The sequence below is a fragment of the Theropithecus gelada genome, chromosome 2 (assembly GCF_003255815.1).
Source record: "Theropithecus gelada isolate Dixy chromosome 2, Tgel_1.0, whole genome shotgun sequence".
In the NCBI taxonomy this organism is placed as follows: domain Eukaryota; kingdom Metazoa; phylum Chordata; class Mammalia; order Primates; family Cercopithecidae; genus Theropithecus; species Theropithecus gelada.
In genome coordinates, this window is record NC_037669.1 from 31,900,839 (window position 1) to 31,918,422 (window position 17,584).

At 40.5% G+C, this 17,584-nt stretch overlaps 1 protein-coding gene across 2 annotated transcripts in view; it reads left to right on the top strand.

The window, feature by feature from the left end:
• Positions 1 to 17,584, top strand: part of PHLDB2 (pleckstrin homology like domain family B member 2) — a 232,901-nt gene that overhangs the window by 165,693 nt on the left and 49,624 nt on the right. For both annotated transcript variants that reach the window (XM_025376656.1, XM_025376657.1), the window contains 3 exons: positions 5,796 to 6,179; positions 11,806 to 11,949; positions 13,021 to 13,158. In XM_025376656.1, the coding sequence (XP_025232441.1) occupies positions 5,796 to 6,179; positions 11,806 to 11,949; positions 13,021 to 13,158 (666 nt within the window). The remainder of the gene's footprint in view (positions 1 to 5,795; positions 6,180 to 11,805; positions 11,950 to 13,020; positions 13,159 to 17,584) is intronic.

Consider the following 17,584-nt stretch of genomic DNA (forward strand, 5'->3'; position numbering starts at 1 on the left):
AGTCCCTCATCTCTAAGTTTTAGAAAAGTGTTCTGCCTGAAATTGTACATGGTTTATTAGTCATAATGTAGAAGTCCATTAATAAAATTTAAAAAATTATCTCCAAGACTTAAATGCAGGTCTATTTCTTTCTTACACTCCAGGACTAGTGTGGGCTAAAAGAGGCCTCTGCTCCACGTTTCCTCACTTTGCGCCCAGCCCCGATGGAACCAACTCCATCCAGAGAGCCACTGTGCCATGTTAGAGCACGGCATGCGACGAATCGTGCCCTGGCTGTTGTTCATGCAGAAGTGATACACCTTGCTTTTCACACTTCATTGGCTGGTACAAGTCTGAGGGCCATATCCAGTTTGAGGGTGAGGAAGAGAGGAGCCATCTTACCCTGTGTCCAGAAAGAGGTGAACTGATGGTAATAGCCCAGTTACTACCCTCAAGGATTTATCTCTAAAACAGACCCATATAACCGACTTTGAGCCATTGCTTCTGTTTTCCCTCCTTTCTGTCATTATCTAATTGAAACATCAGGGTTTGTACATGGAATCCTGGAAAGTCTGCATACTTGCTGTCAGCACCAGCTTTTCTCATTCCGCCACTCACTTTTAGACCAGGGTTCCTGACTTGTTGTTTCCAAAACTTACTTTAGGGCTGTTGTAATCCCTAAGAGGAAGACATGTGGCCCATTTCTGTGCAGGTACCTCATCCCTCTTTCCCCAAAAGACCCCATCTCTCTAGCCACATACTAGTGGTTTATCTCTAAGCATACCATGATATGCCACAGCTCTATGCCTTTGCTTCTGTGGTGCTTTTGTGGAAATGCCCTGCCCAACCCAGTGTCCCAGTAGACCAGACAGACTCATATTTATCCTTGAGGACTCAAATTTGTTTTTCTGTAATTTTTGTGTACTGTTTCCCCATCTGAACTCATAGGTTGTCTATAAACTTCTGTTATCACTGCTTTTATAACTGATCACCTATTTGTGCCTCCTGTTAAAGAACTGAGGGTAGAAATGCTATGTTTTGCTGTGTGCAGTGTGTCATGTGAGAGGCAAAGGTGAGAGGAGGATTGCTTGAGTCCAGGAGCTTGAGATCAGCCTGTGCAACATAGCAAGATGCCGTCTTTCTTCCAAAAAATTAAAAAATTAGCTGGGCAAGGGTGCATGCCTGGAGTCCTAGCTACTCTGGAGGCTGAGGTGGGAAGATCCCTTGAGTCCAGGATGTCGAGGCTTACAGTGAGCTATGAGTGCACCACTGTGCTCCAGCCTGGGTGACATTGACAGACTTTGTCTCAGGAAAAAAAAGAAAAAAATTTTCATCTTGCCATCTTTTTTCATTTATGGATCCCCAGCATGCTACTAGACAATAAGTAAGTTAGTAGACCTTTGTTGAACTGAAGGTTATGGAGACATCGAAGTCCTGGGGCTAACAGAAGAGAGAAATCAAGTCACACCAGTTATTGAATGTATTTTTTTTTTATTATACTTTAAGTTCTAGGGTACATGTGCACAGCATGCAGGTTTGTTACATATGTATACCTGTGCCATGTTGGTGTGCTGCACCCATTAACTCGTCATTTACATTAGGTATATCTCCTAATGCTATCCCTCCCCCCACCCCACCCCACGACAGACACCGGTGTGTGATGTTCCCCTTCCAGAGTCCAAGTGTTCTCATTGTTCAGTTCCCACCTATGAGTGAGAACATGCGGTGTTTGGTTTTCTGCGACAGTTTGCTGAGAATGATGGTTTCCAGTTTCATCCATGTCCCTACAAAGGACATGAACTCATCCTTTTTTATGGCTGCATGGTATTCCATGGTGTATATGTGCCACATTTTCTGTCTTTTTTACTTTTTTTTTTTTTTTTGAGACGGAGTCTCGCTCTGTCGCCCAGGCTGGAGTGCAGTGGCCGGATCTCAGCTCACTGCAAGCTCCGCCTCCCGGGTTCACGCCATTCTCCTGCCTCAGCCTCCCGAGTAGCTGGGACTGCAGGCGCCCGCCACCGCGCCCGGCTAGTTTTTTGTATTTTTTAGTAGAGACGGGGTTTCACCGTGTTAGCCAGGATGGTCTCGATCTCCTGACCTCGTGATCCGCCCGTCTCGGCCTCCCAAAGTGCTGGGATTACAGGCTTGAGCCACCGTGCCCGGCCTCACATTTTCTTAATCCAGTCTATCATTGATGGACATTTGGGTTGGTTCCAAGTCTTTGCTACTGTGAATAGAGCCACAATAAACATATGGTCACACCAGTTACAATAGGTCCTCCTAAAAAAATCCCATTTCAACTAAATTATATCTAAAAATTAAAGGTTGACCTTTTGTTTTAAGTAATACGTGACCCAACATACTTAGTTATAACAAAAGGTTTTTAGCAAAGATTTCACCTGTGCTTAAGTGTCAGCGGTTGGTTTTCTGCATAATGTATGTATTTGTGCACTATGTCTACCATCCTGTGACCTAGACTAGTTGGTGTTAGTTACAGGGGCCCTGGATGGGTATAAGAGATGGATGGTACCCTCTCCTGAGGACAGTGAATCTGCAGTGGGAACAATGTCACACACATTCCTCTAAAGATGGAAAAAAGCTCAGAGGTCAAAAAACTTACCCCTAGCCCATCACCTTTTTTTTCCCCTTTAACCTCTAAGTGAAAAACTGCACACAGTTTTCTTCAGGTATACTGTCTAAAATCTTGTGTCTCCTTCAACACTTCCTTTGATATATATGGGAGATAGAGATGAAGAAAAGGAGAAATGGGAAGGGCGAAAAAAATAAAAATGTATGTAAAATAATTTGATTCAAGATGACCTATTTTCTAAATTCTTAGCACTGATATTTTGGACCATTAAGGTATGTAGACTCTGTACTTGTGACTTTTCAAGAGAATGAACAGTAGATTGCTGGTTTGGAAAGGTGGATAGGATTTGGAAATCTCAGAGGGCAGCCAGCCTCTCGACTTGCTAAATAGCAGGTTGTTAGGTGAAGCTTCAAAGAAAGTTTGGTTTTAAGTGGGGAGACGGACATCACAGTTTGCCAGGACCAATCCCAGTTTGCATTTGAGGTTCCAGCATAATTATTAACAGTGCCCTCTGATTCTTAAAAGGTTCTGGTCTGGAATGGTCGTTCTGGATTTGGGCCATGCAGGTTGGAGGCTATTGGCATGATGGAAGGAACAAGACTCCAGAGTGCAGAAGGCTGAAGGGAGAATTATCTTATGAGAGTAATTTCTGTTCAGAGTTTTCCTTTAAAGGCTTCTTGTAATGCCTTACAGACTTTCTTCTGACGCACTTTGGACATCAGTTTATTTTTCTTTGGTGCAGCTTGTATAGGGCCAATGTGTCTCAGCGCAACCTGGATTTCTTTTAAACTCGTGGGCAGCAATGCTGCCTGTGTCAGTAATTCAAACTTGGACAGATTGGCTGTGAATGGGGTGATAAGAATAGAGAGAAACACATACCAGTAGACCAAACTTCCTGTGCACAAGCCTTTGAATACTGCGTTTCACTGTCTGAAATAGCATTCATCTTAAGGCTGGGATCATTTATTCCCTTTGGAATTAAGCAATAGCACTGGCAGAAAAAGAAACTATTTTGGGAAGGCCATGTGGGAGGAATGAATTTTTCTATGTATTCCAGGCCAGACAGAAATATCTTTCATGCTTTTGAACACCACACCTTAGTGCCCAGGTAATTGGAAATGGACAACTTTCAGATAATCTCAAATGTTTATGCCAAGGCTAATATATACATGTTATACTAAAAAGATTAGGAAAGACTGAGTTTAGATGCTTCAACTTAATTACCCAAGTGGCAGAAAAAGAACTTTTCTTTAGAGACTCGCCTCTAATATAGACGCTATTGAGAAGTAAAATGCAGCATCTTGTCCCTCTCCCTCTCCTTACGTATGCTCTTGGAGGTTGTTTTTGCATATGCCCCTGTAGACTTTTCCAGATTGTTGGAGAAGTTTAAAATAAGGCAATGAAGGCTATGTTCCCCCCACCCCACCCCCGCTTCCTCCCTATAAAGCTGAGGTGGGCAGGGCTTGGCAGCTGGTAGAAACTGCAGAGATAAATAAGTACCAGGGCTCCTGGATGGACAGGGTGCAGAAGAGCCCAAGATGAGAGTGTGTAGCTATGAGTGCCTGCCGTGGGAAGAGGCCATGAGGATGGAGCTGCAGCTGGAGTCCAGAAGTTCAGGCAGTGAAAGGGAGGTGCGAGCTTGTAGGAACTAGTTTATTAGTCCTTTTGATGAAGCTATTGCTCTTTTATTTTTTTTGTTGGGGGATTACTTTAAAGGGCAAATGTAAGTCAGATACACCTTAAATATCTGTCGTGTCATTTAAGTAATGTATTTAATGGAATCTAAGGAGTTATGTTGGTCTGTTCTATTTGACTTTTCTACTTGTTAATAGGATCAACTAATAAAGAGCTAATTGTCTTATAAAGTTTGTCTTTACAAATTAGCTGCAATTGAAATGAGAACAGCAGTCCAGTGATGCTTAATATTTTTCTGCTTTATTGCTGATAAGCAGTTTGGAAAATGTTTTTCTATGGAGAACGTGTGAAGCCTCTTCTCAGTGTGGTAAATGTGATCACAACAGATGGTTTTTGTTTTTAGTTCTTTTTTCACTTTGGCCTTGGAATTAACGTGAAAGGTAAAGATGTTGAGATTTCCTACCTTAAGCAATGCTGTCTAGGTTTATGAGAAGCAGAGAAGCATTTCGCAAATTATATCCTGTTGCTCACAAACTATATAATTAACTTAAAGTTCAAAATCATAAATATCTATCTGTTGCATGGGGAGTCTGGTAAGATTGTAGTAATGTTATAGACATCAATGGCCTATGTATTTATTTTTAAAAAACAAATTTTATTTTCTAGCTAAATTAATCAAAGATTTAATGACCTCTGAATTTGAGTTACATCCGGGTCTATCTGGACTTAATGTGAAATATTCTTCATTTTAGTGCAACATTCTATCTTTTTTACAATTTTAATTATATAAGAAATTAGTAGAGAAAGACCATTATATGGTGACCAGGCATTAAAAAGTTTTGAAAATTTTCAAAATTTTCAAGAAAAAAAAATTGAAGACATAGATAAGTCTTTTAAATTAAAAGATTCAGTAAGTAGCTGTTTTTGTCTTTGTGGGTCTAGCACACAGTCTAACAGTAGGATAATATTTAGGAAGTTAGAGAATTAATTTTAAGCACAAATATTAAGTCAGTAGTGATGAAAAAGCTAGATATTGTTGAAGGTAGATAAGTAGAGGGTGGGAAGGAGGATAGACAGGAAATGGAGGTTTAAAAAAAAAAAAAAATGAGTTTGGTGCAATGGCACGTGCCTGTAATCTCAGTGACTTTTGGGAGGCTGAGGCAGGAGGATCACTTGAGTCCAGGAGTTAAAGTGAGCTATGATTGTGCCACTGAACTCCAGCCTTTGGGACAGGGTAAAACCTTGTCTTTCTCCCTAACCTCACCCTTCAGAAACCTGGGGGAATTGATAAGTCATGAAAACGCTTACTGAGTGCTGATGTGTGCTAGGGCCAGCCCGTGATATACCAATAAAGGGGAGAGAGTAGAAGCCAGAATTGAGTTTGGCAGGAAAGTTGGGCATTGTTAAACCCCATTTCACCTGGATCTTTAAATGCATCAGTCAAAGATTATGAAAATCATCACCAGCCAAGTGTTTGTGGGTTTATGTAAGGAATGCCAGCACCAGTTGTCCCAGCCTCTTCAGTCTTTTTATTTGGAGTTGTGTTCATTCTCACAAACCCCCTGACCTCTCCCTCCTCTCTGTGTTCTAGGAGAGACAGCGTCTGGAGACCATCCTCAGTCTCTGTGCTGAATACACAAAGCCTGACAGTCGCTTATCTACTGGGACCACTGTGGCAGATGTGCAGAAAATCAACAAGGAGCTTGAGAAGCTGCAGCTCTCTGATGAGGAGTCTGTGTTTGAAGAAGCCCTCCTGAGCCCTGACACAAGATACAGGTGCCACCGGAAAGACTCTCTCCCTGATGCAGACTTGGCAAGCTGTGGGAGTCTCACTCAGAGCAGTGCCAGCTTCTTTACCCCCAGGAGCACCAGGAATGATGAACTACTCAGCGACCTCACCCGGACTCCGCCACCACCATCCTCCACCTTTCCGAAAGCTTCCAGTGAATCCTCTTATCTAAGTATCCTACCAAAGGTAATGTTGGCCCAGCAAAGACATTAAGATTTAAGGCCTAGGGCTGTACATATGCTTTGACATGGAAACTGGTGATTTTATCAGGCTGATTATCCAGGATGTTTTCAGTAAAGTTTCAATTTAAGAGGTCATTAGCTGAGCAAGGTGCAGCAAATTAGGGTGTTTACTGTAAAGTAACACATTTGCACTGTAAAAAAATGTAGCAGCACAGAAAGTAGAAAGAAAGAACATTTCTCTTCTCCCTGCACCCTTTCAGTTGCGCACCTGAGTAATAAGCAGGTGTAAAACTGGTGCTAAAATCATCTTACCTGCCTTCCTAATATTTTCTGTGTATATATGGCTGTTGTAGGCATAGACAGACACACACACATACATAGTGTTCTGTACTTTTCTTCCCTCACTAAATGCCTTGGGCGTCTTTCCATATTAGTATACACAGCTCTACCTCATTCTTTTTAATGACCAATTGCTTTTCTTTTGTTTGCAACTACCATTTATTTTCAGGTTTTTTTGCTAATAAAATCCATATGCAGCAAATATTGTAGCATATATATATTTGCACAATTCTGCAAATGTGTCTGTGGGATCACTTACTAAAAGTGGAATTGCTGGGTCAAAGAGTTTGTGTATTTTCCATTTTACTCAATATTTCCAAACTGTACTTCCAAAAGACCATATTAAAAAAAGAGCCTATATATCCAGGTGACACTTCGACTAAGTTTATATGCACACCTTGTTCTCCATACACTTGCCAAGGTTGCATATTGTCAAAATTTTTCAATTAGCCAAATTGATAGAAGTTTAATTTGCTTTTCGTCAATTATGCATCAAGTTGGGGATCTTTTCATATTTTTAGTTATTATTTGTAATTTGACCCACTTATTCATGTTCTTCACCCATTTTTTAAATTGTTTTATTTGTCTTGTATTTTACTGAGTAGTAAGAGCTGTTTGTGGTAAGCAGATTAGCCTTTTATCATAAGTAGTCTTTATTTTGACTTTATTTATATTTTTTGGACATAAAAGATTTATTTGTACACATAAGTACTAGTCTTCTGGTTGTGTATGTTGGTTTAAAAATGTTGTCATTGGCCGGGCGCCATGGCTCATGCCTATAATCCCAGCACTTTGGGAGGCCAAGACGAGCGGATTATGAGGTCAGGAGATCAAGACCATCCTGGCTAACACGGTGAAACCCCGTCTCCACTAAAAATACAAAAAATTCCCCGGGCATGGTCGCGGGAGCCTGTAGTCCCAGCTACTCCGGCGGCTGAGGCAGGAAAATGGCGAGAACCCGGGAGATGGAGCTTGCAGTGAGCCAAGATTGCGCCAATGCACGCCAGCCTGGGCGACAGAGCGAGACTCCGTCTCAAAAAAAAAAAAAAGTTGTCCTTTGAGGATTTATTAAATGGAGTTTAAGGAAAAATCTTTTTAAATGTTTTTTTCTTTTTCTTTTTCTACAGGACTCAGAACCCCAAAATCTTTTGTTATTACGTTTTTTTCACAGGTTAAGAATTTTTTTCTACAACAATTTAGGTTTTAAATTTCTCCACTTTTAATAATGATTTGAAGGAGCTTACAATGAAAGATGTAAATTTTATTAGACTAAAATTAGAATAACAAAAATAGTAAATAGGAGGAAAAAGCAGATACCGTATTCACGTGGTGGATTTTCTTATTTAGGAATAAGTAGGATTAATGTATCGATTTGCTTAATTCACAGTTACTATTAAGTTCAACTGTGAGATTCTTTAGTCAATCTTTTGTTGTAAGAGAAGGACACATTGACTGTTGAAGAGAAAGATACTGTCATGGTACTAAATCCTGGCAGTAATTTATCACATGGACATTGTTCAGGGGAGTTTGTGTGTTTGTTTAGCTACAGCAAGACTTTTACACTGAATGTTCCTAGTCAGAAATCCTTATCTACGTAGTGAGTTTTTCCATTATACACATCAGGACTTTGGAGTGTTGAATACAGGTTGGAGAACAATCCCTTCTTTTTTCTTTCTTTTTTTTTTTTGAGACAGAGTCTCGCTCTGTCACCCAGGCTGGAGTGCAATGATGCGATCGAGGCTCACTGCAACCTCTGCCTCCCAGTTCAAGCAATTCTCCTGCCTCAGCCTCCCGAGTAGCTGGGACTACAGGCGCACGCCACCATGCCTGGCTAATTTTTGTATTTTTAGTAGAGACGAGGTTTCACCATGTTGGCTAGGCCTGTCTCGAACTCCTGACCTCAAGTGATCCACCTGCCTCGGCCTCCCAAAGTGCTGGGATGACAAGGGTGAGCCACTGAGCCCTACCCATCCCTTCTTTTTGCTAGTGACCGTGTTTACCTTACTAATTCTCAATGGAGAGTAATTCTGAACATTCCTGGTTAGAAACCAGGATAGGGAAGAAAATTGGGGCAGGGAGGAATCAAAAGTTGTTGCCGTTCAGGCACAGTAAATGACCCATCACTTGAAAAGTTGAGCTGTCCTCATCAGCCATTGGGCTTCTTTAGAAACCCTTGGCTTCCTTTTGATTTTAAATCTTTTCACAGCTCTTCCTTTATGGAGATCTGCGAGTTTTTTGTTAAGGACATTAAGCTGCGTGCTCTCTCTAAAGACTCTCTTTTGGAAGACAGGTTTCCTCCTGGAGAGGGCTATGACAAGAATGCTGTTGGTGTGTACGTGAGCAGATCTTGGCAGATGTTTTTAATTGCTCAAGCATGTAATTGTGGAATAGGAGGCCCCTGAAGCTTAGTGCAGCATCTGTTGTTGCAAGAGAGGTAAGACTCTGCATCCTTTAGAGGCAGGAAACATCAAGGACACCCAGGTTACCACACAGCAGCGTAGAAAGAGTACAAGTGAGGGAGGCTGATGGGTTCCAAGAAACACTTTTTTTACTTATTACTTTCTGAAGTTAGATATTAACTTGAGACAGCAGATAGGAAATTCTTTAAAAAAAAAAAAAAACCTCCTATTTGTTTCGCATGCTCTTTCTCTTCAATTAATTTCCACACTGGAGTATTTGCCTAACAAAGTACAATGTTAATAATCGATTTACGGATAAATGGAGAAGAGAGGAGTGTGAAAAACACTGTAAGTTGACTTAACTATACAAAACAATCTTAATGATATATAGGAAACCTGAGAGTTACCGATCAAGAACTTGCTTTATGTAACACTTACAGATGCTGATGACTTTGGAAATATGCTAATTTTAGTTGGCCTCTGTGAACCACCTCTTGAGGTAAAAGTTGTCTGGAAAGTGGCTCATCTTTCTGCTTTTGAGTCCTTTGCACCCCTCTCTCCTTTGGCTGCAAAAGGGTTTTAAGAAGAAATCTGTGAAAAAGGGGCAAGCAGAAAGTGTCGTTTCCCCTAACATCTCTCCTCTTTCCTGTGTGGATCAAGTTTCCCCAAAGATAACATATTAGAGGATGCACATACACGTGTAATGTGCTTATTAAAACACGTCACTGTTAGATTCCTGTCCATTACTGGAAAAAAAAATTCCCAGAGAAATTAAAATGAAGGGCATATGTTTAAAATTACAATGTTCTCTGTCACTGTAAAACTGAAAGCTACTCAGTGGCTACCACACCTTGGCTTTCTATTGGTTTTCTTTGGTGAATAAATGAGATTACATTGTCCTCACCCCCATTCTATCATAAAGCGTTTGGTTTTAGAATACTTCCTGGAGATTTTGCTTCTTATAAATAACTTAGAAAAAAAAACCACAAACGTTTCCTAGATGGCATTTATTGCTCTAAACAGACTCTTAAGTTGCCTATTATTAAACATATCTATTGTGATAAACTTTCTAAAAACTTTGAATTATGCAGGTGATTCCCACTATTAACCATCTTTACCCCCTACATGCTTATAAAGTTTAGAGTTTTGCAGATTGTTCTGTTGTTGTGTGTTTTTCTTAATGCCTTGCGTCCACCTGTGAGAGAGGTATCTTTAAGCCATGTTGGAAGTAGAAACCTAATATGTAATCTTGACCCAACAGGATACTGCCCTTGGTGAGGCTTTCCTGCCAGGATTACTCACAGTGATTCTGGAATGCCATTTCACTGTTGCAGGCGTTCCTCACGGCTTAAAACAGGCACCTTAGTATTAGGACAATGAGCTTTATTTTCTGTGATAAAAAGGTCAACAGTTGTTTTATTAGTTGATAAGATATATTGCATGTAAGATGACAATTAAAGGGCTAAATGTCAAAGCTTGGAAGAGCTGCTTACCTTCGTCCTAACAAACCTGAGGTACTAAATGCTGAATCGTTGAATCACTTTAAAAAGCTACAAAGTAGAGTAAAGAATATAAATATGAATAGAGTACAGAATATGACATGATGGATGGCTTCTTAAATGTATTATCAGAATTGTCAAATAAATTAAGTGAACCTAGTGAAGTATACTAAACTTAATGAGTTTTCTTGGAGGGTTAATTCGAAGTTTTTTTTTAACAATTAGTGACAAATATTCAGTAATTTACTTAACTGGGCTGCTTTTTTCAATTTTCATTGTGAAACTGTATAATTATTGACTTGCTGATCCAAAAAAACTACTTTTTCAAAAAGGGATAATTTAAATAAATAATATTTTCATACTAACATACTAACATATAGTATATATAGAAAGATTGGTCTCTACCAGGTGATATCCAAGATAACTAACCTGAAATTCTAGAAAGAAGAGGCTATTTGTAATTCACTCCATTCTCTTCTTGAACAATAAACAGTCACATTTTGACTGTGTGTGTGATCTACAATATTGCCCTCTTCCCTGGGCATCTGTCATCGCTCCATTCAGGAGTGTAACTATGCACTCTCTCACTTAATTTGTTTCTTGACTTTCTTATTTCTTGCCGATGAACCAGTTTTTCCATGAAATTATTTTACGAATGGTGGCCAGTGTCCTGTTTTAGGGATTGTCTTACATGCTATATAGCAAGAAGGTCTATAGGACAAAGAGAGGAAATTGTGCACTAACACAAAAACGAAGCATCAATTAATTTAATACTGAGTGTGTAGTTTTAAGTCATTTTATGGCTCCCCAAAGTAATGTGCCCTTGCTTTTCTAACTTGTGTTGAGAAGGAAATACAGAAGCCTGAATGCTCATTTGCAGATAACCCTAGCAGCGAGACCGAACAGTATGTCTAGAGATTCAAGAGGCTTTTGTAGGAGATGTCCTCCCCTGGAAGATGGGAGAGAATATTGTGCTTGTAATGACCACAGCATCATGCCCAAGGGATCCCAGAGGAAGATGGCACAAGTCTTCTGTCAGTTCTAGTTCTCTGTTACGCTGAACTTTCTCTATAACTTTGGAAAAGTCATCTCAATCTCTATGTACCACACCTTTCTTATCTGTGTAATCTCTTAGTTCTTTTAGCTTCAAAAGGATATGCACTGATGAATTGAAATTGGTTTGTCTGAACTCCCCTGAGAGCCTAACTGCTGAGGATGGCATAATGTGGGAAAAACACATCAGAGCTCCAAGCGTGCAATTTCAGGGATGCTTTTAAAATCTACACAGGCATGGAGACTGTGAAACACTAGACCTGTGGATGGTTTACAAGTCAAGTTAGGAAATTCTAGAACTGAAGTGTGAATAATCCATTTCTGTATTGATTAATCGCAGACCCCAGAGGGTATAAGTGAAGAACAGAGATCTCAGGAGTTGGCTGCGATGGAAGAAACCCGGATGGTCATTCTGAACAACCTCGAGGAACTTAAACAAAAAATCAAAGACATAAATGATCAGATGGATGAATCTTACAGAGAGGTAAACTTTTTTACCCTCTTCCCTTTTTTCTTGCTTTCCTTTAACCTAAAAATATTGCTGCTCATTCATGCACAGGCTTTGGAGTCCAGATACATAGACATCAACATAAGTAAACCCATTTATTCAGTGGGTTCCCTGTTTAGAGTAAAAATACCCTTTTTCTACATTCCTTTTTTTCTGTTTTTTTTTTTTTCCAACCAGATGAGATAAACATATTAAGCCCTCTTTAATGTACTTTATGAATCTTCAACCAACTTTGTCTTAACTAGTATGTGCTTTCTGACCTAACAGAGGATCTGTCAGCTGAGGTTCCCTGTATTTACATTTCAAGGTCAAATGCAGCAAATGTTTTCTGAACATGCTTTACTGTGAGTTGGATATCACATTGGCACCATGATGAAATTCACACACGGATCAAAAATAGATCCAGGTTTCTAGAGGTTTGGAAACCAGCGGGGAGCAGACAGACACACATTGCATACCCATAATAGAAGACAGTGGCAATTTTTATGTTACCCCCATGGCATGAGAAGGGGCACGTAATTCTGCCTAGGGAAGATCTGTGTGTCTGTCCTTACAGATGATACCAATAGGCCCTTAAGTGGTTAGGGGACTGCTCACCTGTTGTCTTGCGTGGAGATGCTGGAAGCCCCTCCTGCTGGCATTGCGAGGAATGCAGAGCTCACATGCTGGGCTCGGGTAACTTTCTCTTCCCATGCTCTAGGGACAAAGAAAAAAAGACGTGGCTGCTCCCATGGTGGTTTGTGCTTGATCTTGAGCCGAAGCAAATAGGCAAAATATCCTTGAGAAGTGAGCCGAAGAGGGATTATAGTAGAAAAGTTAAGTGATAAGATAACTAGTTCTTTTAGTGAATATATTCTAGGCTCTCTAGCTTTCTTATATGGGAATCCTGATTTCACATGGGCTCTCTGGAGTGTTCCCAGGCACCCGATCTGGCTGCTACAGTATTACTTTTACAAATTTGTAGCTGTTGCAAATGTATCTCTAGGGTGGTCAGTTGAGAATATCCCCAAAGGTGAAACACTTCTGAGCTTTGGTTTGTGTCCTTAGTTGGATATGGAATGTGCTCTTTTGGATGGAGAACAGAAATCTGAAACAACTGAACTTATGAAGGAGAAGGAGATTTTGGATCATCTAAACCGGAAAATAGCTGAACTGGAAAAGAACATTGTTGGTGAAAAGACCAAGGTAAAAGAAAACTATATTCTGATGCAATTTTTATGGGCAAGGTGGTGGTCCCAATTGATTGAATTTAAATGTTGAATGGGTTACTGTGGTTTTGGATTTGTGTGTCATGTTCCTGGAGACAGTGGCACTAGAGAAAAATCCTAAGATCTTACATTGTCAGAAACTAAGAACTGCTAGGTACTGGGCAGCTGATGCTGAGAAAGCAGAGCTCATATAATTTGTGAGCCGACATTCCTGGCAGCTTTATCCTACTTGAGATGAGTGAGTTGTTTGTTTGCTTTTTTAGTTGGCCTTTCTGCTTTTCTGATTCCACTGTGTTTTTTAAGTAATTTTTTTAGTATACTGAAGTTCTTTACCACTGCTGCCCTGCAGGGATGGCTCAAGCAAATTCAAATAGGGTTGCCTCATTTCTTTTCATTTTTCTGTTTATTAAACAGATGAGTGAGAACCATCCATCTCACCCGCTTTGCCTTGCTATTGTTTTCAATGCAAGTGCACTGCTTGTTTACAAATGCATTGGAATTTCTAAAATTTTCTTCTGGGGGTAGTCTCACACACTGCCAGAGAAAGCTATCTGTGAAGCACAGTTGGCACTTATCTTGGAAGAGGTCCTGTGTATACATTTTGGATCACAACCTGAATGGTGGCTGATATCTATTAGGGAAAGTATGAAAAATCACTTGCAGATTTTAGAATTCAGGATGGTAGTTGGGTTTTTGGTTTGTCTGTTTATGTGTTTTTTTCCTCTGGGAAATACACATTACTTTCCTCTCCCATTCTGAGTGAGTTAGAGCTGAACTAAAAATAAAATTCTAATAAAACTAAAAATAAAATTCCAATTTGAGAAGGAAAAAGCAAATAAGCTTTAACACATTGTTCCTGACTCAACATGTTCTCCACTAAACTGAGAAAAAGAAAAATTTTTTAGTTTGAGTAAGTTCTGGTGGTAATGTGTAGAAAGTATTTCTGCTGAACGTGACTTCCTTTTTAGGCTCTTATTTGTTTAAGACCTATAAATAATGGCATTTGATCTTGGTGCCAGAGAATGAGCTCAAAGCGATGGTCAGAAATAAAAGTCAAATTAAATACTACACATTAATTCTTGGTTGTCAGCATGTCAGAATTAAACTGCACAGGCTTTTCATATTAAATTTTATGGATGTTCCTTCTGTCCCTAGACTTTTAAGTAGTATTCGGGTAGTGGGTGTATTTTTCTTAAACGGCCAAAATGAAGTCAAAGATTTGACCGTCTTAAGTCTGCAGTACTGAAGGATTCAGTTAATGGCTATGCTTTTCAAAGATTCTGCAAGAAGCCTTCATCGGAGATGTCAGATGTCTTGTGTTAATGTTTTGCTGTCAAGTAAATACTAATTAAATTAATAGTAGAGTAGTTTTATTGCTATTTATGTCATATTGGAAAACTCATGCAACATAGGAATTGGGTATCACGTTCCCTGTGAACCCTCCTGCCATCCTAATCCATGTAGTTATTTATTTTGTGTGTCTCACATGTGGCATGGCCTACAGATTCTATTTGTGTATTTCTCATTAGTATCAGATTCTACACAAAGTGAAGCAAATTGAGCCAATGTTAAATCTCACTTCCCAGGGAAAGTTATGTTATATTCTCAAGGTGGAATTCTCAGGTGGAATTCTACGAACATGGGAAGAAACAAGCAAGGAAGCTGCCTCCATCCTTCCTAATATTGTTTTGATGACTTGACAGAGGCTGTGCACCAGAGAGCGGACTACAGGGGCTTGATGCATAGGACCAGCTCATACAGCTGTGAGGGAATTAGTTGGTCTTAGAAGGTAGGATTATTGTCTGTCATTACATCATGTGAAAAATGGCAGAAACTGGCTTAGGGTGAGGAACTCCAAAAGAGGATGTGGGAAGTGGAAACAAAGACTGGTCTAAATGATGTTACTACATATTCTTGACAACTAAACTCAAATAGAGACTCAACACAGCTTGGCAAAAACATTATTATGTTTCTCAAATAAATGTATTCCACCATTTAATGACACAGCTATTTCATACACTCTGTTCATACCCCGGCCCACTTTCATCCCTCTGGCTCAGAGATCATCTTACCACCTGCTCCACAGAGAAATCAGAAGCATCCCATCTTCTCACAATGAACGGGGGCTCCCTCCTTCCATCAAAGACCAGTCCCTTTGGATGTGCTCTGGGTGTCATCCCATCCCACCTTCTTGAGGTCTTGAGTCTTTCTGTACCCTCACCCCCTGGGGGCAGTTGCTCCCTCTTTACTGTCAGCATGCCAATATTATTATTTTAAAAATAAATTACTACTTGATTCATTAACAATAAGCTACTACCTTATCTCTTTCCTCTTAATCATAGCTAAACTTATTAAACAATTTTCTGGCTATACTGTGTCTCCTTTTCTTCATTTTCCAATTGAACATTCTTCCCACTCCAGTTGGCTTAGACCTCTACTCCTGCATCTGATTTTCTCCTGTTAAGACTACTAAAGACCTCAGTGCTGCCCAGCCTGCTGGGTGCTTTTCAGTCCCCTCATGATCAGACTCCTGAGCGGCATTCAGTGCAGGGGACAGCTCTTTTTCTTGGCACTTCTTCACTGTCTCCCTTTTCTTTGCCTCTCTATACCACAGTCTTCTGGTTTTCCATCCATTTCCCTTTACCTCTTTCTCACTCTTTATCTCTGATCTGAACTCAGTTCTCTTGTACCCTCATGTCCTTCTATAGCTATGGCTTCAAATAACTTGTGTATGCTGGTGACTATTGTAGGGATTTCTCTAGTTCATAACCCCTTTTTGGAACTCTGACTCATATCCTGTGCCTACCTGACATCCCTACTTGGATATTTCATGGGTATTTCCAATTGAACACACCCATAACTGAACTCTTGATCTTATCTTTTCCCTTGCCTTCCACCCTCCACCCTCAATCCTCCAGTTTTTCCAACCAGGAAATTGCATCTCTATTCACCTGTATATTCAACAGAAACCTGGAAATTGATCTTGACACGTCTTTCCTTATCATCCCTACATTCAGTTGATGACCAACTTATTTCTCAATTACTTCAACATCTCTGCATGTCCACTAACAGCATTCTCTTCTCTATTATGAAAATCTCTTATTTAGTCCACTTCCACTTGCTTTCCTTCAATCCATTCTCTTCACAGCAGCCAATGTGATTAAAAAGAAGAAATTAGACCATATTACTGTGGTTTGTATCACACTGTGCTTGATTATGCATCCAAATTCCTAGTGTGATCTGTCACCAGCCTTTCTGTCACCACCCTCCCATTCTTCACAGCACTCTCACAGTCACCTTCCTTTCTATCTTTCTATTTGTTAAAAGATTCATCCTCCCCCAACCTCAGTCCTTTGCAGATACTGTTTTCCCCTACCTGGAATTCCCTTCCCCATATTCCATGCCTCATTGGTTCTGTCTTTCAGGGCTCAAGATCAGTGTTAGTTTTTCAGAAAAGCCCTCCTAGACCTTTCCAGTTCAAGTTAGATTTTTGTCTGTTGTTCTTTTTACAGATAAACATTTTATAAGTTATGTTTATTTTGAGCCTACTAGACATTTATGTCCCACTCTAGCCTGTGAAATAGAGGAGGGCACTAGGGCACCGTGATCCACTGTTTATCCAGCCCATAGCATGTGCCAGGATACTGCCCAGTGTGCTTGGGAATACTGTTGTTGGATTTTCCTGCTAATGGCTAGTCCAGGCTGGGCCTTAGCAAAACACTGGGCCAAACACCTGCCAAATAGCTACGTGCAGCCAAGTTTCAGGACAGCTGGGCTGGGCCGCCCGTGTGCACATGCCAGGAGGCCTGTAGTCACACGGCCCATCATGCCAAAGCGTAAGACAGAAGGAGGAAGTGGCCTTTCCCCTTAGGGATCGTGTTTCCTTTTCCATACACCTGTTGCTGTGGTCAGATATAAACCATGGAATGAGAAAAGCAAAACCTGAAAAGATATCTCTGTTGGGCAAGCTCCGATTCAGATGTTGATAGTACATCCTGTAAGCCTGGCTCTAGAATTTTGGAGACAAGGCCGGAGCCGTAGGAAAAAGGTTTAATAATACCTCAGAATGCCTCAGCATTCAATCTTTTATTTTCTGTTTTTTATCTTTTGGGACGGAGTCTCTCTCTGTTGCCCAGGCTGGAGTGCAGTGGCGTAATATTGGCTCACTGCAACCTCCTCCTCCCAGGTTCAAGTGAGTCTCCTGCCTCAGCCTCCCGAGTAGTTGGGATTACAGGTTCCCGCCACCACACTCAGCTAATTGTAATATTTTTAGTAGAGACGGGGTTTCATCATGTTGTCCAGGCTGGTCTTGAATGCCTGACCTCAGGGATCTGCCCGCCTTGGCCTCCCAAAGTGCTGGAATTACAGGCGTGAGCCAGCAAGCCTGGCCATCAGCATTCAAA